Genomic DNA, 25,318 nt, shown 5'->3' with positions numbered 1-25,318 from the left:
TAAGAAAGAACTCATGATTCGGATGTTTAATTTTGACAAAGCAAGCCAAATTTTGTTATGTTGCCTGGAGGCAACATCATACCATAGAGAGTTCATTACAATACTCAGCTTCACAATGCACAAATGTCTTTGCCAAAATGTATTTAGTTAAATTAAAATCATAACTTAATAAAAACATAAATCTACTTCACTCACATTAGGAACGTCTCACGTCACGTGTCCTATCCTCCGCATGTAAGCATGTACTACTGCCAAAAATCTAAACATTACTCACCAGGTCGACGTTGCCCCTAGTGGCCAGGAGCATTTCCGTTGTGCTGTGGATTAATTTATTTGTGTTATGGATTCATTTCTTTGTGTTGTGGTTTAAATTATTTGTGATGTGGTTTAATTTATTTGTTTTGTGGATTAATTTATTTGTGTCATGGCTTAATTTCGTTGCTTTGTGGATTAATTTATTTGTGTCATGGCTTAATTTCGTTGTGATGTGGATTAATTTATTTGTGTCTTGGCTTAATTTCGTTGTGATGTGGATTAATTTATTTGTGATGTGGCTTAATTTCGTTGTGATGTGGATTAATTTATTTGTGATGTGGCTTAATTTCGTTGTGATGTGGATTCATTTATTTGTGTCTTGGCTTAATTTCGTTGTGATGTGGATTAATTTATTTGTGATGTGGCTTAATTTCATTGTGTTGTGGATTAATTTATTTGTGTTGTGGATTAATTTATTTGTGTCATGGCTTAATTTCGTTGTGATGTGGATTAATTCATTTGTGATGTGGATTAATTTCTTTGTGATGTGGCTTAATTTCATTGTGTTGTGGATTAATTTATTTGTGTTGTGGATTAATTTATTTGTGTCTTGGCTTAATTTCGTTGTGATGTGGATTAATTTATTTGTGATGTGGCTTAATTTCGTTGTGATGTGGATTCATTTATTTGTGTCTTGGCTTAATTTCGTTGTGATGTGGATTAATTTATTTGTGATGTGGCTTAATTTCATTGTGTTGTGGATTAATTTATTTGTGTTGTGGATTAATTTATTTGTGATGTGGATTAATTTATTTGTGTCATGGCTTAATTTCGTTGTGATGTGGATTAATTCATTTGTGATGTGGCTTAATTTATTTGTGATGTGGCTTAATTTATTTGTGTTGTGGCTTAATTTATTTGTGTTTTGACTTAATTTTGTTGTGTTGTGGCTTAATTTATTTGTGTTGTGGCTTAATTTTGCTGTATTGTGGATTAATTTTGTTAAGTTGTGGCTTAATTTTGTTGTGTTGTGGCTTAATTTATTTGTGTTGTGGCTTCATTTATTTGTGTTGTGGCTTAATTTTGTTGTGTTGTGGCTTAATTTATTTGTGTTGTGACTTAATTTTGTTGAGTTGTGGCTTTATTTTGTTGTGTTGTGGCTTCATTTATTTGTGTTGTGGCTTAATTTATTTGTGTTGTGGCTTAATTTTGTTGAGTTGTGGCTTTATTTTGTTGTGTTGTGGCTTCATTTATTTGTGTTGTGACTTAATTTTGTTGAGTTGTGGCTTTATTTTGTTGTGTTGTGGCTTCATTTATTTGTGTTGTGACTTAATTTTGCTGTATTGTGTATTAATTTATTTGTGATGTGGCTTAATTTAGTTGTGTTGTGGCTTCATTTATTTGTGTTGTGGCTTAATTTTGCTGTATTGTGGATTAATTTATTTGTGATGTGGCTTAATTTAGTTGTGTTGTGGATTAATTTATTTGTGTCATGGCTTAATTTCGTTGTGATGTGGATTAATTCAACTGTGATGTGGCTTAATTTATTTGTGTTTTGACTTCATTTTGTTGTGTTGTGGCTTAATTTATTTGTGTTGTGGCTTAATTTATTTGTGTTGTGGCTTAATTTTGCTGTATTGTGGATTAATTTTGTTAAGTTGTGGCTTCATTTATTTGTGTTGTGGCTTAATTTATTTGTGTTGTGGCTTAATTTTGCTGTATTGTGGATTAATTTTGTTAAGTTGTAACTTAATTTATTTGTGTTGTGGCTTAATTTATTTGTGTTGTGGCTTAATTTAGCTGTATTGTGGATTCATTTTGTTAAGTTGTGGCTTAATTTATTTGTGTTGTGGCTTAATTTATTTGTGTTGTGGCTTAATTTTGCTGTATTGTGGATTCATTTTGTTAAGTTGTGGCTTAATTTATTTGTGTTGTGGCTTAATTTTGTTGTGTTGTGGCTTCATTTATTTGTGTTGTGGCTTAATTTATTTGTGTTGTGACTTAATTTTGCTGTATTGTGGATTAATTTTGTTAAGTTGTGGCTTAATTTAGTTGTGACTTAATTTGAGTTGTGGCTTTATTTTGTTGTGTTGTGGCTTCATTTATTTGTGTTGTGGCTTAATTTATTTGTGTTGTGGCTTAATTTTGCTGTATTGTGGATTAATTTTGTTAAGTTGTGGCTTAATTTATTTGTGTTGTGGCTTAATTGTGTTGTGTTGTGGCTTAATTTATTTGTGTTGTGACTTAATTTTGTTGTGTTGTGGCTTCATTTATTTGTGTTGTGGCTTAATTTCTTTCTGTTGTGGCTTAATTTCTTTGTGTTGTGAACTTTTCTTTCTTCATTTTTTCTTTTCTTTTTAAATTTAGTTGTGTTCTGCACCTCTGGGCTACCATAGGTGAGGAATTAAGATACGGACCAGAAAAAAAGGTCTAGCAAAAATACACTATTTATTAAGTTAGTAAATTAGTGAAAGTGAAGTTAGTGAAAAAGTGCAAAGTACAAGTGAATTAAAAGCCAGACCAACAGGAGTACTCCTTTTAATTATCTTGCACTTTGCACTTTTTCACCATGTAAATTTAAAACATAATAAATAATGTATTTTTGCTAGACCTTTTTTCTTGTCTGTATCTTAATTCACTGTGTCCACAGCAATTTTTGTATATATTGACAAGGGGGGTGGCGTTTGTGAGTGGGGAGGGCAAATGGGGGGGCCAGGCTGCTGTCAGCTTCTAACAAATCGCCCCCTCCATGTTTATTTATTAAACATACTGGCAAATCTGATAATGCTTTCAGCAACCAATAGAGAGTGTAATACTCTTAGCTCCATCACATATTATTACAATACTTGAATTCATTCCATTCAAATCCATTAAAATCAACTCAGAAAATGTGGGGGGAAAAAATCTTTGCAGATTCTGTGTGGGCCTGCTGATAAACTTAATAAAGCACAAACCTTCTTTTTCTCAGCTCCTGATGGTAGTGAAGTGAATATCTCAGTGAGTGGTACTATGGAAAATCATCAGGACTCAACAGCGCCACCAATCCCTTCAGAGGAGAAACACTGTCACTGCATCTGCCACCTTCACAGACCTGGCATGAAACTGGTCTGGGTGCCTCTACAGGAGGCTGAAAAAAACAGCATGGATACTGTGAGCAAAAAGACAAATAATGAATTTCGAAACAGGGGAAGTCAAAGAAATGAGTTTCCAAGAAAGAATGATATTTTAAACCCAACCAGCAATGAAGAACGTAGGCCACATAGAAATCCATCTCAGCACCTCGAAGCACAAGCATTTCCTCCTTGTTTAAATTGCCAAAGCTTTTTACTTCACCACAGCCCTCATAAATTAGCTTACAATGGGTTAGTGTTTGATAATGAGTCATTTCAAAAAACCTCAACCCCCCCTGTACCAGCAAAGACATATCACTCATCTCAAAATAACCAGCAGTATGCACAGCTTGAACAAACCGATGCTCATATATACTTGGATCTTCTACCATCAATTGAGAATGCTCCCGCTGTGCCCCCTCGACCTCCACCACGGCCTGCGCCCAAGCAGAAGAGAGAGCGACGGTCTACTCAGGCAGCGCTGGCTTATGTGGTCTCTCCTCGAGGAGGCCATCTGCCAATCAGAAACAGCAGCAGCTGTGAGGCTAGAAGATTTTCTTGCCCCATATCTAAGTCAAACCTATCAGGTGAGGGGAGAGGAATTCAATGCAACTCATAACAAGTGCTTCACTCAAGCACAACATATAAAAAGCCATTTCAGAGCTAAAAAGTGCTTGACTGTCATGTGATTTTGCCTAGTAGGACCTGTTCTCGGATCAACATCTTTTGTTTGTCCTGGATCATATATATATATATATATATATACAGTATATACAGTACTATATATATGTATAGGCTACTGTATACAGTATATATGGATGATTTGGACCAGATAGTAAGGAAAAGCATCCAACAATTGTCCGGCATACATAGGAGCTCCTTCAATACGTAACTGTAATCTACGCAAAGGGTGGCTACTTTGAAGAAGCTAAAATATAAGATATGTGTTTTAATTTGTTTAACTTTTTTTTTTTCACTATGTAATTCCCATACTTTAATTTTTGTTTTGTTTAGTTTTGATGACTTTACTATTATTATAAAACATGGAAAATTTTAATAAAAAGAATAAGTTGGTGTGTCCAAACTTTTGACTGGTAGTGCAGTCCAAACCCTTAACCATTACCCTAAACATTATAAAATCAGATGAAAATTATAGGTTGATAAGAGTGTTGTTCAAGCCTTAAACCCCAGCACTAAGCCTAACACTTAACCAGATGTTGATCCAAAAACATATCCTACTTGTCAAAATCACGGTTAAAAAGCTGGTTTAAAGGGGTCATGACACGATGAATCAAAATTTCCTTAATCTTTTGGCATATACAGCATTGCACTATAAAAACATACTGTAAGTTTCAGAACTCAAAACTTTCTCCTCACTTTCAAAAAAAATTTGTTGAAACCAAGCTGCCAAATCGACTCGTTCTCTACTTTCTCCATATTGTGATGTCACACTGTAGACATTTGCATTTGACAACCTCCACAACAACACATCAACATGTAGTTTACCTAATCTGTAGCCCCGCCCAGCAGCGGTGAGCAGTGAGATGGCAAAGAGAGAGAGCAGGTCAGTCAAGAGCAGAGAGCCAATAATAACAGTGGGCGTTTACTATCAAGTCTTAAAGGAGAAACAGCACCAAAACCGAGTGTTTCTGACAGAGGGTCAGAATGAGGGTGGAAAATGATCATAATAAATGATTTTATAACTGCATGACTGTTTTTTGTGCAAAAACTTTACTAATATTATAAGCGAACATATTAAAATTATAAAAAAGGCATGTCATGACTCCTTTAAGATGCTTCATTTTACACTTTCATTAAAATAAAACAAACACAAATCCAAATTTCTAGAAAAATGTCTTTGTTTCCTAGATGCAAGCTATAAGAATGGTGATTCCGAAGACTGGGAGACTATTGATGAAAAAGAGTAAGATTACAAAAAATATCGATTAGTATTTTTTTACACCATTCTTATAATATGCGTTACCCTCAATAAATAAAGGGCCATTTCCTAAAGTAAAAATCTAACATATCCAATTTTTAAGGATATAAAAAAGAGACTATTTTCATTTTTTAACTTATTGCTTTCCTAAAAAGCTGGTCAGAATGAAACTACAAGATCAGAATTATTGTTTGGTCTCACAGAATTGTTAACACAGACTTAAAAAATGAGCATGGACATTTTAAAAAATGAATAATGAAGAATTTGTGGATGCTAGTATGGATCAGTAGTGTGGGGTCAGGTTAAGTAGTTGTTGGATTCTTACAGGCTGTGTAACAATACAGAAAGCCCACGGAGGATTTCTAGTGACTGGGAACCAAACAGTGACTATGGTAAGATAAATAAATAAATGCATACATCACACACACACACACACACACACACACACAGTGTTGGGTAAGTTACTCTAAAAAAGTAATTAATTACTAACTACTAATTACATCTTCTACAGTGTAATTAGATTACTGTACTAATTACTCTGTCTGAAAAGTAATCGACCAGATGAAAAATACAAGGATAGACATGAAACTGTTCTTTTAATTCTTTCAAATAAATCATATAAAATCAAATAAATCATTCATGAACTGGCCATAGAATTTAAGGGGGCCGCATTAAATTAGAAAACATTTTACATTATACATTTCAACATTAGACGTTAAATTCCGATTTTAAATTCACTATTGTTTTATATAGAATTGTTCTATAGTCTATACATTATTTAACACAATGACATCAGAAGTAACTGTAATTAAATTACTGAAGAATTAAGAGTAATCCCTTACTTTACTTTTTTCAATGAAAAAGTAATTTAATTACAGTAATTAATTACTTAATGCATTACACCAACACTGCACACACACACATATACACACCCTAACATTGTATAACAACATTTCAAAGCAATTGGCTTGTACTTACAGTAGATAGCACAAAAATACTTTTCAAGCGAATCATTTCACAAAAAGAAGTTTGTTAGGTTTTAAATGATAAATCAATAGATATACACTTCAAAATGTTGACGAAACATATATTGACACTTTCTGGTTGTCAAATGTTAGTGGAACATATCCATTGTTGTGATGAACTACACCTGTGGCTACTCTGCAAGGACACCTGTGTGAACTTGAGGGAACTGACTTCATACATGCACTAAAAATCTCTTTTACACCAGTTGGTTAAAAGTAATTGCAAAAGTGGTTGGGAAAGGTAAGTTAGTTCTGAGAAAAGGTCTAGTATAGTTTGTTTTTGCAAATGCCACTGTGTTTAAATTTTGTTATCCAATGCAATGACATTCACATATTTTTAAGTGTGATTTAAGAGTTTAAATACTATTCGGGGACACTATACATGGTAAAAAATATTAATTTGTTTCAGATGTCTAAAAATAACAATCCTTCTCTTAAAGAAGTGATTTTCATATCTAACCAAAATATCATAATGGATGCACAGGTTGATACATTAGATAACTATGCTCTACATCTAAATATACCAGGTTGTAACTTGATATACATCAAGCCAAAGCTCATATTTCTGGTGTAATTAACTGTTAGTTAAAGGTTTAGGCATAGTTTAAGGTTGAATGGACATAAAGTGCAATGAATGTTATCTGGATGTTTCATTGTTCAACCAACACACATGCTCAAACATTCTGTTATCCTCAGAACCTCTATATCAGATCTACCAGGAGAAGGTCTCTGAAGAAGCAAGCCAGATGCAGACTGATAGTCCTGATTGCAACAGGAGAAGTGTTAGTGAAACTTTGGGTCTTGAAGGTCCTGGAGGACTGGGCACCCGATCCAAAAGAGGCCCTCAAGAGAGTACACTATGGCAGGACTTACCGGTGGTGAAGGAAAGTGGAATGTTGCAGAAACTCTCTCGCACTGAAAGACATAGACAAGAGGTGAGAAGAAGAGAGAGGGAGAACAAGAGAATTATGGATGGGAAATGTAAAAATATATACAATATCCCTATTTATATACATTTTAGTAGTCTATATAGTGTAGTGTACAATATAGGCTATACTTTATAGATATACAATGACCCCAATCCGTATTTGAACACATAACAAAATATCATTTGTTGCGGGGGTTTTTTTTTTTTTTTTTAAGGAGAGTACAAGCACATTAAACAAGCAAATCATTTCACAAGAAAAGACGTTTGTTAGGTTTTAATTGATAAAATAATAGATATACTTTCCAAAATTGACACTTTCTAGTTGTCAAATGAACATGTCTATTGTTAATGTAATGAACTACACATGTGGTTACTCTGATAGGACACCTATATGAATTTGATTTCATATGACCACTAAAAATCACCTTGGTACCAGTCATTGCAAAATGGTTAGTTCAAAGAACAGGTCTTGTATCGGTTGTTTCCAGATGCCTCTTGGTTTATTTTGTTATCTAATGTAATAAAATGTCATCCATGCAAAATAAAAATGATGCTTTTAAGTGTGTGACCTAAAGTGTCCAAATGGATTTTGGGGCCACTGTACATGTTACCATACAAAAAGCATATAATACCACTATTTTAAGGGGGTAACCTTGTAACTCTTTCCCCTTTTGTGCATATTTGTACAATGTTCAGCTTGTAATATTTCTTACACATCTTGTTTTTAGAGCATGTATGAGGTGCTGACCACGGAGGCCTCTTATCTGCGCTCCCTGCGAGTTCTAAAGGATCACTTCCTGGGTTCACGGGAACTCAATGATACTCTGGTCATCCACGATAAGAAGGCCCTCTTCTCCAACATCCTGCAGGTTTATGAGGTCAGCGAGAGGTGAGAGTGATAGAAGAGAGACAAAGGGAAGAAGGGGATAGATGAAGAGTGGGATAATTTGTACAAAAATAAAATTCCTGTCATCTACTCACGTTCATGTCATTCATGTTGCTCCGAAGTGGATCAAAAAACGTCCAAAATGTCCAAGCTACTCTTTTCCATACAAAGAAAACTGATGGTGACCATTGGCTGTCAAACTTCAAAAAGAACAATAAAGTTCCATAAAAGTAGTCACTTCAGTCTTAAGTAGTCAATAAGGTCTTAGAAAAGCCATATGATGCAGTAGTTTTGTGTAAGGACCAGTCTTTATTCACTGTAAGTCTTGCCACTTACCGGCAAGAACGTGTTTTTCGTTTTTTTTGCATGCAGCTGGATGCACAGCACATTCAACTCCATAGAAGAACAAGGAGGAGAAGAAACTGTGCTTGAACTTCAGTGGTTCTTCTGCGTAACGTGAACTTGTCAGGTTTGAATGTGAAGAAGCATTGAAAGATTTGAAAGCTAGGGTAGAAGGCAAGATTTTCAATGCATGATTTGGAATATAGCACACAAGTCATTTGGACTATTTTTACGGTGCTTTTTTTGTCCTTTTTGAAGCTTGAAGGTCGCCATCTACTTTTGTTGTAAGAAAAGGGCAGCCTGGACATTTAGCTAAATTTACCTTTTGTGTTCTATTCAGCACTAGGTGAAGGGAGAGGGGTTGGTGAATTGTGCCTTTAAGGATAGGAATAGATCATCCAAAAATGAAAATGCTCTCATCATTTACTCACCCTCATGCCATTCCAGTTGTGTATGACTTTCTTTCTTCTGCAGAACACAAATGACCCAAAAAGAACATAAAGGCAGCATAAAAGTAATCCATAAGACTCCAATGTTAAATCCATATCTTCAGAAACAATATGATCAGTGTGGGTGAGAAACAGTTCAATATTTATTTCCTTTTTTACTATAAATCTCCACATTAACTTTTACATTCACTTTCTTCTTCTTTTCTATTTTCTTTTTTTCTTTTTTTTTTTTTGCGATTCATATTCTTTGTGTATATCACCACCTACTGGGCAGGGAGGAGAATTTATAGTAAAAAAAGCACTTAAATATTGATCTGTTTCTCACCCACATCTATCGTATCGCTTCTGAAGACATGAATTAAACCACTGTCTTATGGATTACTTTTAAGCTGCCTTTATGTGCATTGTTGAGCTTAAAAATTTTGGTACCCATTCACTTGCATTGTGAGGATCTGCGGAGATGAAATATTCTTCTAAAAATCTTTGTTTGGGTTCAGCGGAAAAAAGAAGTCATACACATCTGGCATGATGGCATCAGGGTGAGTAAATGAGAGAATTTTCATTTTTTGGGTGAACTGTCCCTTTAAGAAAACAGGAGTAAAGAAGTAACATGGAGATCCCAGTAATTCTCCTGTCCATGTATTGCCTCTTCTGGGGATTTGAACCAGAAACACTTTGGATTACTAACCTAGAACTTTAACTACTACGCTACCACTTCAAGAGTAGACATTAACAGGTTTCCCACCCTTTTTGACCAATTAAATTCCATAAAAATTTTATCTCTCATGTCATGACCCATTTAAAACCGATTTGTGAACTGTTTCAACTAATTCGTTGAAAAGAACGAATTAAGACTCACTAATTACTCACAAATAAGACATCACTATGGCTTTCAAACTAGTTTAGATGAAATATTTTAGAGCAGATGAAAACTAGAAAATGTAAATTCACTACAGAAATGTCCATGGCTTTTCTGTGCCTGGAAAGCACAATTGTACAAATTCCCTGATATTTCCTGGTTTTCCATGACTGTGGGAACCCTGCATAAATCAACTTGCTTGACTTTCTCAGATTTATAGGTGATCTGCAGAAACGAGTAGACGAGAGTGTGGTGATATCTGATGTGTGTGACATCATTTATGAGCACTCAGAGAAGTATTTCTCCGTCTTCACTGACTATGTCCGAAATCAGCAGTACCAAGAGAAGACCTACAGCAGACTAATGTGAGTCACTTCACTTCCTCACACACCTATAGCACAAGAGAACCTATACCACAAACACACAAGACTCATTTCCTGGTAACACTTTCAACTTCATTTTAAAAGTTCAGTTCCATGAAAGCCACAAACACACATCCTCTTCTCAGCACATTTAGTGACAGTTTAGAAGGTTTATAGTGGCTAATTCAAGGGGAAGCCATCCTTCCCATGTAGTCTTAAAGCAATCGCCACTGGTTAAATTTTACCAGCCCACAATTACAGGTCCATGGGAAACATGCAATAAATGGCATTTGCAAGGAAGTATCACTATCGTTCTTGCTCGTACTTAGGGTTTGGGATTTGAACAAACCTTTAACCCTAAGTATTAAAGTTCAGCGTGCACCGTTTGTGCTGCAGACAGAAGTATTACCTCAAATTTTTGTGCTATTACTTTTCTTAGTGACCAGATTTAACATTTTTGCCTGGCAAACAACAGAATGGTCAAAAAAATAGTCTAGACTAACACTGTAGGAGGGACACAATCCATATTCAGGAACTAGAAAGTGTGCTCTTTTGAATGGTCCAGTTAGCAAACACCTAACAACCATGTACCATCATGGTACTAAATGAGTATCATACTCCCAATGCAACACAGTGATAATACAAGTACATGGTACTGTTATACGGCATATTGTTTATGTGTGTATGTGTGTGTATGGTAATGGCAGGGAGAGTAACAGAGATTTTTTAGTTGTGATGAGGCGTCTGGAGTCGTCTACTCTCTGCAACCGGCTGCCCTTCACATCCTTCTTGCTTCTACCCTTCCAGCGAATCACACGCATTAAAATACTTTTACAGGTTAGACACACACAGATAATGTTATCCAAAGATATCAACTGCTATAATGTATCCCAGTAAATATGAAATGATGAAATTCCAGTGCTTGGATTAATTCCAACCCTGTTTTTTTTTTATTTTTTTTTAGAATATTCTAAAGAGGACTGCAAAGGACACTAAAGAGGAACAAACTGCTTCCAGTGCCCTGGCTTCAGTGTCTGAGGTAAAATCAACATTGTAAGACGGAAAGATCTGGTCCTGGAGGCTGACTGGTCAATACTGAATTACAGTCGTGCTAAAATAAACATTACTGTATAGTAACAGCTATGACTATGGAGCACCCATAAAATAGTAATCTTAGTTTACATGTCAGAGACTATATTTTCTGGAAGAAGGATGACACTTAAAGGAATAGTCCACCCAAAAATGAAAATTCTCTCATCATTTACTCACCCTCATACCATTCCAGATGTGTATGAGTTTCAGGAAGATAAAGGAACAAACACAAAGAAAAATAGTTTTAGAATAATATCTCAGCTCTGTTGGTTAATTCAATGCAAGTGAATGGACCAGAACGTTGAAGCTCCAAAAAGCACATAAAGGCAGCATAAAAGTGATCCATACTACTCCAGTGTCTTTCAATGCTGAAAAGCACATTTTGATTTATGTTTAAACTGAAGAGTGTAAAAATAAAAAGCTTTACGTTGGATTGTTTGCCCGGCTCCCACTTTCTCCTTGGTAGAAAGTTACGAACCTACCAGTCTTGTCACAATGTCTAAATTAAAACTAAACTGGCAACACCCTTTAGCTGTGACTATATTAACAATATAGCATGACATTTTGACGATTAAAGCTTTATTAGAAATCAAATCAGACTCCGAAATCTGATTGAATGAGTCATATTCAAAGCCAATATACACATACCTGTGACTGCACATCAGGGCACATTTTTTCCAAATAAAAATACAGCATGCTGTCCAAGTATATTTATATCAAATGCTTCAAAGTCAAAGGCCAATTAAACTAGATCTCGATCTATAATAGAATATATTTAAATATGTGAAATGTTGGATAAAATATATATATTTTTTAAATTCACATTTAAATTCATTTATAGGTCAATTAATTGTATTAATTTTTGTTGCTGTTATTAATAAACTTCATAATTTTTTCAAAGTTGGTGTATTTTATCATAATGCCAGAACTGCTGGTTTACAATAGTTTTCCTTTCTCTTTCTCATCATTGTCATTTGTAGCTCATCAGACAGGCGAACACACAGGTGGGGCAGATAAAACAGATAGAGGAGCTGATAGACATCTCTAACGTACTGGAGTTTGATAAGCTCAAGGTCTGTAATTCCACCACTGCACAGACACAAATGGAATAGACTAAATATAATAAGATACTGAACGCAGAGCCACAATCACTATTAAAGGGATAGTTCACTCAAAAATTCTTTCATCATTTACTCACCCTCATGCCATCCCAGATGTGTATGACTTTCTTTCTTCGGAAGAACACAAAGATTTTTAGAAGAATATCTCAGTTCTGTAGCTCCTCACAATACAAGTGAATGGTAACTAGAACTTTGAAGCTCCAGGTGGTTTAATCCATGTCTTCAGAAGTGATGTGATTGGTGTGGGTGAGAAACAGATCTATATTTAAGTCCTTTTTTTTTTTTTACTATAAATCAACACTTTAACCAGCCCTGTTGTGCTCGTTCACGAGAGGACAGAGTTCTTCTTCTTCTGTTTTTCTTTGCGCTTATTGCCACCCACTAGGCAGCAAGGAGAAAGAAAAAGAAGGGCCCAGTAGGTGGCAATATGCACCAAGAAAGCAAATTGGCCAATAAAAGAGCCTCCCTATAGTGAACGTGCATAGGAGGGCTGTGTAAAAGTAGATTATATTAAAAAAGGATTGATCTGTTTCTCCCCCACACTTATATCACTTCTGAAGTCATGGATTTAACCACTGGGGTCATATGGATTACTTTTATACAGCCTTTATGTGCTTTTTTGGAGCTTCAAAGTTTTGGTCACCATTCACTTGCATTGTATGGACCTACAGAGCTGAAATATTCTTCTAAAGATCATCATTTGTGATCTGCAGAAGAAAGAAAGTCATACACATCGGAGTTGGCATGAGGTTGAGTACATTATGAGAGAATTTTAATTTTTGGGTGAACTATCCCTTTAAATCTATCACTTTTTTCCAGAAACAGAACAATATACAACTCTACAGAAATACTAGATCCTCCAGGCTGAGACTAACTGTTTACTTTACAGAAATTCTGACTTTTGCATGTATCTATGTCACAAAATAAAATAATATATATATATATATATATATATATATATATATATATACAGGTGCATCTCAATAAATTAGAATGTCGTGGAAAAGTTCATTTATTTCAGTAATTCAACTCAAATTGTGAAACTCGTGTATTAAATAAATTCAGTGCACACAGACTGAAGTAGTTTAAGTCTTTGGTTCTTTTAATTGTGATGATTTTGGCTCACATTTAACAAAAACCCACCAATTCACTATCTCAAAATATTAGAATACATCATAAGACCAATAAAAAAAACATTTTAGTGAATTGTTGGCCTTCTGGAAAGTATGTTCATTTACTGTATATGTACTCAATACTTGGTAAGGGCTCCTTTTGCTTTAATTACTGCCTCAATTCGGCGTGGCATGGAGGTGATCAGTTTGTGGCACTGCTTAGGTGGTATGGAAGCCCAGGTTTCTTTGACAGTGGCCTTCAGCTCATCTGCATTTTTTGGTCTCTTGTTTCTCATTTTCCTCTTGACAATACCCCATAAATTCTCTATGGGGTTCAGGTCTGGTGAGTGTGCTGGCCAGTCAAGCACACCAACACCATGGTCATTTAACCAACTTTTGGTGCTTTTGGCAGTGTGGGCAGGTGCCAAATCCTGCTGGAAAATGAAATCAGCATCTTTAAAAAGCTGGTCAGCAGAAGGAAGCCTGAAGTGCTCCAAAATTTCTTGGTAAACGGGTGCAGTGACTTTGGTTTTCAAAAAACACAATGGACCAACACCAGCAGATGACATTGCACCCCAAATCATCACAGACTGTGGAAACTTAACACTGGACTTCAAGCAACTTGGGCTATAAGCTTCTCCACCCTTCCTCCAGACTCTAGGACCTTGGTTTCCAAATGAAATACAAAACTTGCTCTCATCTGAAAAGAGGACTTTGGACCACTGGGCAACAGTCCAGTTCTTCTTCTCCTTAGCCCAGGTAAGACGCCTCTGACGTTGTCTGTGGTTCAGGAGTGGATACGACAACTGTAGCCAAATTCCTTGACACGTCTGTGTGTGCTGGCTCTTGATGCCTTGACCCCAGCCTCAGTCCATTCCTTGTGAAGTTCACCCAAATTCTTGAATTGATTTTGCTGGACAATCATAAGGCTGCGGTTCTTTCGGTCGGTTGTGCATCTTTTTCTCCCACACTTTTCCCTTCCACTCAACTTTCTGTTAACATGCTTGGATACAGCACGCTGTGAACAGCCAGCTTCTTTGGCAATGAATGTTTGTGGCTTACCCTCCTTGTGAAGGGTGTCAATGATTGTCTTCTGGACAACTGTCAGATCAGCAGTCTTCCCCATGATTGTGTAGCCTAGTGAACCAAACTAAGAGACCATTTTGAAGGCTCAGGAAACCTTTGCAGGTGTTTTGAGTTGATTAGCTGATTGGCATGTCACCATATTCTAATTTTTTGAGATAGTGAATTGGTGGGTTTTTGTTAAATGTGAGCCAAAATCATCACAATTAAAAGAACCAAAGACTTAAACTACTTCAGTCTGTGTGCATTGAATTTATTTAATACACGAGTTTCACAATTTGAGTTGAATTACTGAAATAAATGAACTTTTCCACGACATTCTAATTTATTGAGATGCACCTGTATGTTCCTTGATATCCACAGGCCATTCCTATTGTCTCTAAAACACGCTGTCTAGAGAAACGGGGAGAACTACAAGAGCTGAGTAAAAGAGGGTCTCTCTTCAGCATCCGTAACAAATGCACCCCTGTTTACATGTTCCTCTTCAATGATCTCCTCATAATCACCACTAAAAAGAGGTTAGAAGCAGCTGTTTTTGTTGTTTTTTTTTTTACTGAGCTGAAAGGTGAGGTGTCGTTTAAAAACTCTTATCACAGTTTAGTGTACAGACAACTATATGTAAGCCATTTGTACAATAGGTTGATATCCCCAAAAAGTATAAACACTGTGGCTCTCTGGTACAATCAAAACATCACACTTTTTATGTTTGAGCCTCAACCAATGGCAAGTGCTTGGGGTGGGACTATTTGTTTGTTTGTGCGGACCAATGGCATACCGTGTATGTTCAGGAAACCTGTATGAAAAGATATTTATTTTTGCAATACAGTTTGGTGCCACTAGTGGCACAGAAATGACATATTTCACCTTTAAGCAAATGAGTGAACATCCTTGTGTGTAAACATTTTAATACCAAACAGTTGTATAAACTCCTGTTATCATTCTCCAGCATTTATCACTACCTCTACTACTCATGTGAGATCATAACGTAATCTGGCGAGTGAATATCTGGCCTCACATTCACTCCCTGTTCTCTCTCCCTCTCCTCTCATTAGCAATCCAGAAAGGTTTGTAGTGATCGATCACGCCCATCGCTCTCTGGTCCAGGTGCAGGTGCCAGAGGCCGGGCCTGGGCCACAACTGGATCACTCTTTCTGTCTGACCCTTTTGGAAAACCATCGGGGTAACACCTGTGAACACCTGCTCAAGGCCAACACAGAGTAAGCAGCATGTAGCTCAGCAATTTATCCATGACAGCCACTGATCATGTTAAGAACGTAATTCTCATGTACTGCTTATTGCGCAGTATGTACTGTATACTGCCAACTAAAAATTGAGAGCGATTGATTACAAACATCAGAAGAGATATGGAAGAAATAGTAAGAGTATTCAGTCCTCGTTTCCTTTCCTTGCATCCTTTCCTCGTTACCTGATGTTGGAGCTAGGATGCAAGGAAAGGAAGCGAGCAAAGAAAACGAGGATGGACAATTTCAGAAATGAGAAGCACCCAGTATCACTTGTTGTTAGGGTTGCCACCTGTCCCATAAAATACAGGATCGTCCCGTATTTAAAGATAAAATGATGTGTCCTGTATTGAATCAATACAGGACGTGATTTGTCCCGTATTTAAGCTGGTCAGATGGCATCACGGTGAAATCGTTCCAGATCGCCAATTTAACATTGATATATTTAGTTGGAAAATTTGCCTATGGTGGGTAAAGGACCGTCTGAAAAGTCCACACACTGTGCTAAAACGCCCTAATACTGTGGAGGGTGTGGTAAGGGACCGTCTGAAAAGTCCACAAATGGTGGTAAAACTGTGGAGTTTTTTTCTATATAAATGTTCAATAAGATCAAACAATGTATGAATACAATCATAAAGACAAGTACAGGTGAAGGAAAAAATAATAATAAAATAAATAAAAATTATTAAAAACAAAAAGTAAAAAAATATGTATAAGCCATCCAAAATTTATACATTAGATAAAGAAGACAAATAATTGAAAATATTTAAATAAATATTTTTTTTTACATATAAATAATGTATTTTTTTTTTTTAGAAGTCATGGGTCAGGAAAGTTCTCATTTTAGCATATAAGAAAGGATATACAATTTTAATTAATAATGCATATTAACTCAGCACATTTATTGCTAAAACTGTGGAGGATGTGGTTAGGGGCTGTGATTTCCCCCACCACCCCATTTTTGTGTCCCTTATTTTAAAACTTAAAAAGTGGCAACCCCACTTGTTGTATACCACACATTTTGGTAAATGTTGTGCTGCAGGTCATTCAGGCTGTCTATGCATACAGAAATTTTGCACAGTGTTCACAGTATACAGTACATACTGCAAAAATAGTATGATAGTATGCAATTCTGAACATAGCTATAATCTAACACTCTTTTTTTTTTTTAATCAGATAAACCCCTATGATCTAAATTATTTCCTTGAGATTTCATGTAATGTTCTAACTGTTCTATCATAAACCTCTCATGAAAAACAGTGATGTTGTAATCAGGCCTTTGTTTCTCCCAGTGCATGCTTCCTATATTTTCCTGTGCTGTCATATCAACGCTAATAATCTCTTTGTAATACCCTTTCCACAGGTCAGATATGCATAGGTGGATAGCTGCATTCCCCTCCATCAATGTAGCACTTAGAGAGGAGAAAATTTATGAGGACTGGGGTGAGCTTGAATTTCATTGGTAGCTCCCAGAGACCGGCAGAGATGTCTGCTGTAGAATTTTTAAAGGAATATTTTACCCTCCAAAAAATGAACATTCTGTCATTTACTTGCCCTCTGTGGTTAGAAACATGTGGTTTTTCTTTTTCCATGGAACACAAGAAAATGTATTTAGCAGAATGTCCAAGCTGCTCTTTTATATATGATGAAAGTAGATGGCAGCCTGTAGCTGTCAGGGTCTGCTGCTAAATATCCTTTTGCATTACAAAGAAAAATAATTTTTGCATTTAAATTCCATCAAACTGAATAGAGTAATCTTGAACAAAATAAAATAAACTAAATTTAAGTTTTATTAATTAAAAATGGCATAATTCAATTTGATAGAATTATATCAAAATAAAATGACGGATGCAGGCAAAGTGGTTAGACGCACATTAGTGAGCTCCTCTGACTAGCTTTATTATTCCTCGAAAATCCTTAATTTATTTCCCTCGTTGAAAGATTTTTAATCTGATATTTAATCAGAAAGTCAATATTGGCAGAACACAATTTGTGTCGAAAAGGACGTAAAACACGACCAATTAACAACACTCCTGAATCTACCGACATCGACATGCTAGTAAGCATGGCCGAAGATCTTGAAGGTGAAATATCGTTACAAGCTCTTTGGAAGGAGATAAAAGCCAGTAAAGAGGAAATCAGTAAACAAATCGACAAGATGACCAATGACATCCAGACTAAATTGACCCATATTGAAACCTCTTTGTCAACATTATCTCAACAAATGGTCGTGGTGGAAGATACGGTAAGCGCCACAGAGGATGATTTGAGAGACACTCATTCGACAGTTAATTGCTTGGACAGAACGACTCCTAGGATAATTGTGGCAAAACTCCTGAACTTCAGAGAGAAGCAGAAGATCCTTCAACTTGCGAGAGAACGTAAGGAGGTACACTTTGACAACCGCTGCATTCATTTCTTCCCTGATTTCAGCGTGGAGCTTCAGAATGCTTGGAAAGCTTACACGGAGGTGAAGCGAATGTTGAGAGATCGGGAAATCGGGTACTCCTTCGTATACCCCTCCAAGCTTCGGATCCTGCACATGGGAAAAGCAAAGATCTTCTCCACTCCATCTGAAGTTAAGAGCTTTATTGATTCCCACAGCAAGGACACAGATGCTGTTGCTCCTGAATGAGAACTGAGATAATATTCTCTAATATCCTTTGTATAAAGGTAATATTTTGAGATAAGATTATGTACTTTATCTCTTTTATTCCTTTTTGACCAAAGGCCATAACAAGAAACATCACGAAACAATGTTGTTAGGTTGCAGTTTACTGGTGTTGATTGTTCTTCTAGTTATAGGTAATAATACTTGAATAGTAAATTTTTTGTTCAGCTTCTAGCACTCTAATAAGCACAATGGCCATAGAAGAGACTAATATTTGACTGTCACTCACTTTTCTTTTTCTTATTATTATTCAATTTAATGGGGAGCTTATGATATACCTTGTAAGTGAATATATGGCTGACTTTTTTTTAAGTAAAAAACATTAGTTAGGGCAATTATTCTTTTTGTAAATTTTTATATTTCATGTAACAGGATGTACCTTTTACAATTATTCCATGTGAGGGTAACAGTACTTTATTATGTGTGCAGTGTTGATCTCCTCTCTGTAACTTTCAGGCGTATGCCGAATGGCTAGTATTTTGAATTGTGTTTCATGGAATGTTAGGGGGTTAAATAATCCAGTTAAAAGAAAGAAGGTGCTTTCATATTTGAGAAGAGTTAGTACTGATATAGCTTTTATTCAGGAGACTCACCTTACAGATCAGGAGCATAGAAAACTCAAAAGAGAAAGGGCAGGCCAGGTCTATTACTCATCATTCTCATCCAGTGGTCGAGGTGTAGCATTATTAATTCATAAAAAGTTACAATTTAACCTGATTACTACATACACTGATAATACTGGGAGATATGTAATTGTTGAATGCGAGTTGAACCGGGAACACATAGATTTAGTAAACGTATATGGACCAAACCATGACGATCCTATATTTTTTAGCAAATTATTATTATGACTAGCCACTACTGAGGGGAGCTGTATTATTGGAGGTGACTTTAATCTTGTATTAGATCCTTGTAAGGATAGGTCCTCAAAGAAATCTTTTAAATCAAAATCAGCAACCGTTCTGAGTCAAGGAATGACTGATTTGGGGCTGCACGATATATGGCGGGATCTTTATCCAAAGCAAATTGACTTCTCCTTTTATACAAATGTACACAATGTTTATTCAAGAATAGATTTCTTTTTAGCATCGCAATAAATAGCTTATCAAGTGAAGGACTGCAGTTACCTTCCGGCTTCCATCTCTGATCACAACCCTGTTAAGCTTATGTGGGAACCAGCAACAGCTTTACCCTATTCCAAAAATTGGAGATTTAGAACTTACATGCTAAAAGATCCAGAATTTATTCAGTTCATGACCACTCAAATTCAAATATTTCTTGAGGCTAATGCCAACTCAGCCTCACACTCAAACATTTGGGAGGCGCTTAAAGCATTCATGAGAGGACATATTCTTTCATACAGGGCATATAAACAAAAAGAAAAGAGAGCTGTTTTAACAAAATTATAAAAGAAATAAGATCATTGGAATTAGAACATTCATTAACTAATAAAGATGAATGTTTGACTCAACTTGCTCAAAAACGGATTTTATACAATCATTTGTGCACCCAGAAGGATGAGTCTAACATGGCAAGAATAAAATATCATTACTATGAATTTGGAGATAAGACTAGCAGACTACTGTCATGGCAAATAAAGAAAGAAGAATCAGATAGACATATTCACTCCATACAATCGACTGATGGAAGACATATAACAGAATTTTAATAATTAGAATTAATAAAGGCCATTTAGTCTCCTTACTGCTGATTATAAAGTTTTGACCAAATTGCTTGCCCTAAGACTAGAAACTATTATACCCAAAGTAATACACCCAGATCAGACAGGATTTGTTAAGAACAGACAAGGCTCCGATAATGTTGAAGACTTCTACATATAATTGATATTGCTCAGAAGCAGAAATTATCTGTTTATTCTGTCTATGGATGCTGAAAAGGCTTTTGACAGAATTGAGCCTACTTTTCTTTTCGCAACCCTAGAAGCAATGAGCTTTGGATTTAAGTTCATAGGATATTTAAAAACTATCTTTAACACCCCTAAAGCAAAAATATTCACCAATGGTGTTATGTCAGGCACTTTCACACTGTCTAGGGGCTGTAGACAAGGCTGTCCAATATCCCCCTTATTATTTTCCCTGGCTATTGAACCTCTTGCTATTGCAATAATGTCCCATACTGTAATAAAGGGAATTAAATTTGACACTATAGAACACAAATTATCCCTTTATGCTGATGACCTTTTAATATACCTGACCAATCCTAATCCCACCTTACTGCATGTATTTAAGGAGTATAGTAAAATCTCTGGCTATAAATTGAATTATGACAAGAGTGAAGCCCTCCCTATTAATATACCAGATGATTTATAACATATAGGCAAACCATTAAAACTGTGCCCCAGTGGTTTTAAATATTTAGGTATCCACATTGGTTTAACACATGATGACATGTTCCATATAAATTACTCCACACTTTTGGACAGAGTAAAAGAGTATATGCATAAATGGAAAGAACTACCCTTATCACTAATTGGTAGAATCAACTTTATAAAAATGAACATTTTACCTAAATATATGTATACATTTCAGTGTCTTCCATTGAACATTCCCATGTCTTTAAGGAACTAAATAAGGTGCTTTCTTGTTCTTTGTGGAAAGGTAAAAACCCTAGAGTAAAACTTCTTAAACTCCAAGCACCATATAATAAAGGTGGACTGAATCTTCCAAATTTTAGACATTATTATTTAGCTTCACAACTTCACCCTATATGGATCTGGTTGAATCCTGATAAGATTGATACTAGCTGGACAGTAACAGAACAATGGGAGATAAATTCCATCCCACTAAAGGACATTCCTTTTTTGGGGTCCAAAAGAAGTTTATTTAAACATTCATACATTCTCTGCTTGGGTGGAATCACATCAACTACTTGGTCTTAGTATTACTCCACTCCCCCTTTGGGAAAACCCTGTTACACCTGCAGGTATTGCTGATAGTATCCTAAAAGCATGGGCAAGTAAAGGTATAAAGACGCTTAAGGACCTGTATACTAACGCTTTGAGTTGCTATCCCAGAAATATAAAATTCCAAAACATAATTTCTTAAAATATTTGCAAGTCAGACACTGGGTGAAAGAGATCACTCCCCAGACATTCCCTAACATTCCAAAACTATCACCTCTTGAAAATGTTTTGTTTAACAAGATGGTGTCATCTCCAAGAGGTATTGCTTTTGTTGGATACAGCACATTAACGGATAATTTTAAGCCATTTGACAATGTAGTCTTGAGACAACGGTGGGAGGGAGATCTTGACTGTACATATGACCCTGTAGAATGGGTGTGTGTTATGGAAAGAATGCAGACTATGTTAATCTCTACCAAACATAGACAAATCCAATTTAATACTCTGCATTGAACATTTTACACTCCTCAAAAACTTCACATGCTAAATACTGATATTTCATCAAAATGTCAAAGATGTCAAACATCTGAAGGCAATTTACTTCATATGCTTTGGAATTGCCCTGTTTTAAATGACTTTTGGAAATATATAATTGATGTATCTTCAAAGGTTATAGATATTCCCATTAGTAATGATCCTAGAATTTGGATATTAGGGGAAACTGATTTATTATTTGCCTCATCATAAAAAGTATTTCACCCTTTTGGCTGGAACCGCTGGGAAAAAAAAAAAAGATATTAACGAACTGGAAGTCGACTCATCCTCCATCAAGAAGACAGTGGATTAACGAACTCATCTCATACTGCACCCCTGAGAAAATTATTTTCAATGTTAGAAAAACACCAAAGACTTTGAAAAAATGTGGGGTTCTTTTCTGGACTGTTTACCCTCTCTCATTGCAAAATAATTGCAATGACATTCCTTATTCTTAAACTGTATACTAATGATTAGTACAGATAATTACATAAAAATGAGCTGTTGTGTTTTTATTCTGTTTTTTGTTTTTTTGTAAAAGCAATTGTTGTAATGTTATGTATAGATATTTTTTTTTTCCTGTATCATAATTGAAAATAAAGCATATATATATATATATATATATATAAAATGCAGAAATCTTAAAAAAAAAGGGCAAAAAATATATTTTTTAATGGTTGGTTTTTGAGTTAAAGCTGCACTACAGAACTTTTGAAACTTGGAACTTTGGTTGAAACTTAACATTGCAAAAGAACTCTTTACGCGAATTGTGCTTTGGCACTGCTGTTGTGTGCGGATGGATCTCATGGTTTGAGCTTACCTGGATATCACCTGTGTGTGATCATGACTAGGAGATTTTCAGAGCCGAAGTCTTAATGTTCAAGTTCCACGTTGATATTGTGTTATTCAAATAAACATTTAAAAATATTACTTGACACAAGGGCTTTTACACTGATAAACCACCACCAGTTACCAGCATATTTGAATGATTATGCAAATATTTTATCTGCTATTAATGTTTGTATTATAGTACACATCAATTTAAGAGGTGAACCTCGTTATACAGTGGTGTGAAAAAGTGTTTGCCCCCTTCCTGATTTCTTCTTTTTTTGCATGTTTGTCACACTTAAATGTTTCAGATCATCAAACAAGTTTAAATATTAGTCAAAGATAACACAAGTAAACACAAAATGCAGTTTTTAAATGAAGGTTGTTATTATTAAGGGAAAACAAAATCCAAACCTACATGGCCCTGTGTGAAAAAGTGTTTGCCCCACCTGTTAAAACATAACTTAACTGTGGTTTATCACACCTGAGTTCAATTTCTCTAGCCACACCCAGGCCTGATTACTGCCATACATGTTCTCAATCAAGAAGAAAAGCTAGACATCATGCCGAGATCCAAAGAAATTCAGGGACAAATGAGAAAGTAGTTGAGATCTATCAGTCTGGAAAAAGTTATAAAGCCATTTCTAAAGCTTTGGGACTCCAGAGAACCACAGTGAGAGCCATTATCCACAAATGGTGAAAACATGGAACAGTGGTGAACCTTCCCAGGAGTGGCCGGCCGACCAAAATTACCCCAAGAGCGCAGCGACGACTCATCCAAGAGGTCACAAAAGACCCCACAACAACATCCAAAGAACTGCAGGCCTCACTTGCCTCAGTTAAGGTCAGTGTTCATGACTCCACCATAAGAAAGAGACTGGGCAAAAATGGCCTGCATGGCAGAGTTCCAAGACGAAAACCACTGCTGAGCAAAAAGAACATAAAGGCTCGTCTCATTTTTGCCAGAAAACATCTTGATGATCCCCAAGACTTTTGGGAAAATACTCTGCGGACTGACGAGACAAAAGTTGAACTTTTTGGAAGGTGTGTGTCCCATTACATCTGGCGTAAAAGTAACACCGCATTTCAGAAAAAGAACATCATACCAACAGTAAAATATGGTGGTGGTAGTGTGATGTTCTGGGGCTGTTTTGCTGCTTCAGGACTTGGAAGACTTGCTGTGATAAATGGAACCATGAATTCTGCTGTCTACCAAAAAATCCTGAAAGAGAATGTCCGGCCATCTGTTCGTGACCTCAAGCTGAAGCGAACTTGGGTTCTGAAGCAGGACAATGATCCAAAACACACCAGCAAGTCCACCGCTGAATGGCAGAAGAAAAACAAAATGAAGACTTTGGAGTGGCCTAGTCAAAGTCCTGATCTGAATCCTATTAAGATGCTGTGGCATGACCTTAAAAAGGCAGTTCATGCTCGAAAACCCTCCAATGTGGCTGAATTACAACAATTCTGCAAAGATGAGTGGGCCAAAATTCCTCCACAGTGCTGTAAAATACTCATTGCAAGTTATCACAAATGCTTGATTGCAGTTGTTGCTGCTAAGGGTGGCCCAACCAGTTATTAGGTTTAGGGGGCAATCACTTTTTCACACAGGGCCATGTAGGTTTGGATTTTGTTTTCCCCTAATAATAACAACCTTCATTTAAAAACTGCATTTTGTGTTTACTTGTGTTATCTTTGACTAATATTTAAACTTGTTTGATGATCTGAAACATTTAAGTGTGACAAACATGCAAAAAAAAGAAGAAATCAGGAAGGGGGCAAACCACACCACTGTATGGCTGATAGGAGTTCAATGGAAGACTTTTTTTTAATATTATACAGCCTCAGCTGATAATGCAAGTAAAACCGTAATACTACAATAGTATGTCTATGCACTATACACAACACTGTAAACCAAAAACAAAACAAGGATTGAATAATGGGGACGAAATATACTTTATAAAACATGAAAATAACATTTAATCTTTTTGCAGTAAAGTTTTAATAGATGGTTACACACTAAACAAATGTATATATGTACAGTACTCTATGAAATTGGTACACTTGAAAATTATACATTGTAAAAAGACAGACTATCTGCTAAAAGGACAATAAGTGATAGCTTGTGCATTTCTGCTACTAGGGCAAAAGAAATTAGAAATCAGCGGCATACAGTCCAAGGGAACCTGGAAAGTACAGCAATGTTAAAAAATATTCAAAAGTCATGAATATTAGTTAACATGTTACAGAAACTTCACCGGACAATGTAGATATATAGCAATCAGTTAACACGTGTATTGTTTGATTCATAAGAGCGTGGCAGGCAATATAAGTTTTAACAACCCTACCAAACAGCATATCCAAGCATTATAGCTAGTAAATAACTTCGCCAAACAGTTAACAGATAAGCATCCATCCAGACTGCAGTGATGTTGTCCTGAACTGTGTGACAGTGACCGACTGAACTAAACAGTGTAGTTTCCCAGCTGAAACATGTGACAGCCGGTACTTTTCTGTGTTTATGGACATGGCATAATGATGCTAGGATGAATGACATAAGCCTGTGATTTTGTGCTAAATCTGACCTGACAGCTCAAAATACAAATTATTTTGTAGGC

The 25,318-nt window shown here is 35.9% G+C and overlaps 1 protein-coding gene across 7 annotated transcripts in view; it reads left to right on the top strand.

Annotated features, from left to right (window-relative positions):
- arhgef15a (Rho guanine nucleotide exchange factor (GEF) 15) overlaps window positions 1-25,318 on the top strand; it is a 43,082-nt gene that overhangs the window by 6,288 nt on the left and 11,476 nt on the right. For 5 of the 7 annotated variants that reach the window (XR_007895944.1, XR_007895938.1, XR_007895943.1 and 2 more), the window contains exons 2-13: window positions 3,224-3,952; window positions 5,235-5,289; window positions 5,632-5,696; window positions 7,026-7,264; window positions 7,986-8,146; window positions 10,006-10,158; window positions 10,863-10,992; window positions 11,120-11,194; window positions 12,228-12,320; window positions 14,927-15,081; window positions 15,616-15,780; window positions 17,168-17,247. Coding sequence is in view for 4 of the 7 variants with exons in the window: in XM_051686021.1 (XP_051541981.1) it covers window positions 3,224-3,952; window positions 5,235-5,289; window positions 5,632-5,696; window positions 7,026-7,264; window positions 7,986-8,146; window positions 10,006-10,158; window positions 10,863-10,992; window positions 11,120-11,194; window positions 12,228-12,320; window positions 14,927-15,081; window positions 15,616-15,780; window positions 17,168-17,247 (2,100 nt within the window). In the remaining 3 variants the exon portion in view is untranslated. The remainder of the gene's footprint in view (window positions 1-3,223; window positions 3,953-5,234; window positions 5,290-5,631; window positions 5,697-7,025; window positions 7,265-7,985; window positions 8,147-10,005; window positions 10,159-10,862; window positions 10,993-11,119; window positions 11,195-12,227; window positions 12,321-14,926; window positions 15,082-15,615; window positions 15,781-17,167; window positions 17,248-25,318) is intronic. The other 2 variants (XM_051686035.1, XM_051686044.1) reach the window with 2 other exon arrangements.

The sequence above is a fragment of the Myxocyprinus asiaticus genome, chromosome 4 (assembly GCF_019703515.2).
Source record: "Myxocyprinus asiaticus isolate MX2 ecotype Aquarium Trade chromosome 4, UBuf_Myxa_2, whole genome shotgun sequence".
Lineage (NCBI taxonomy): Eukaryota > Metazoa > Chordata > Actinopteri > Cypriniformes > Catostomidae > Myxocyprinus > Myxocyprinus asiaticus.
Note: the sequence above shows the minus strand (reverse complement) of the source record. Positions and strands in the feature narration are given on the sequence as shown.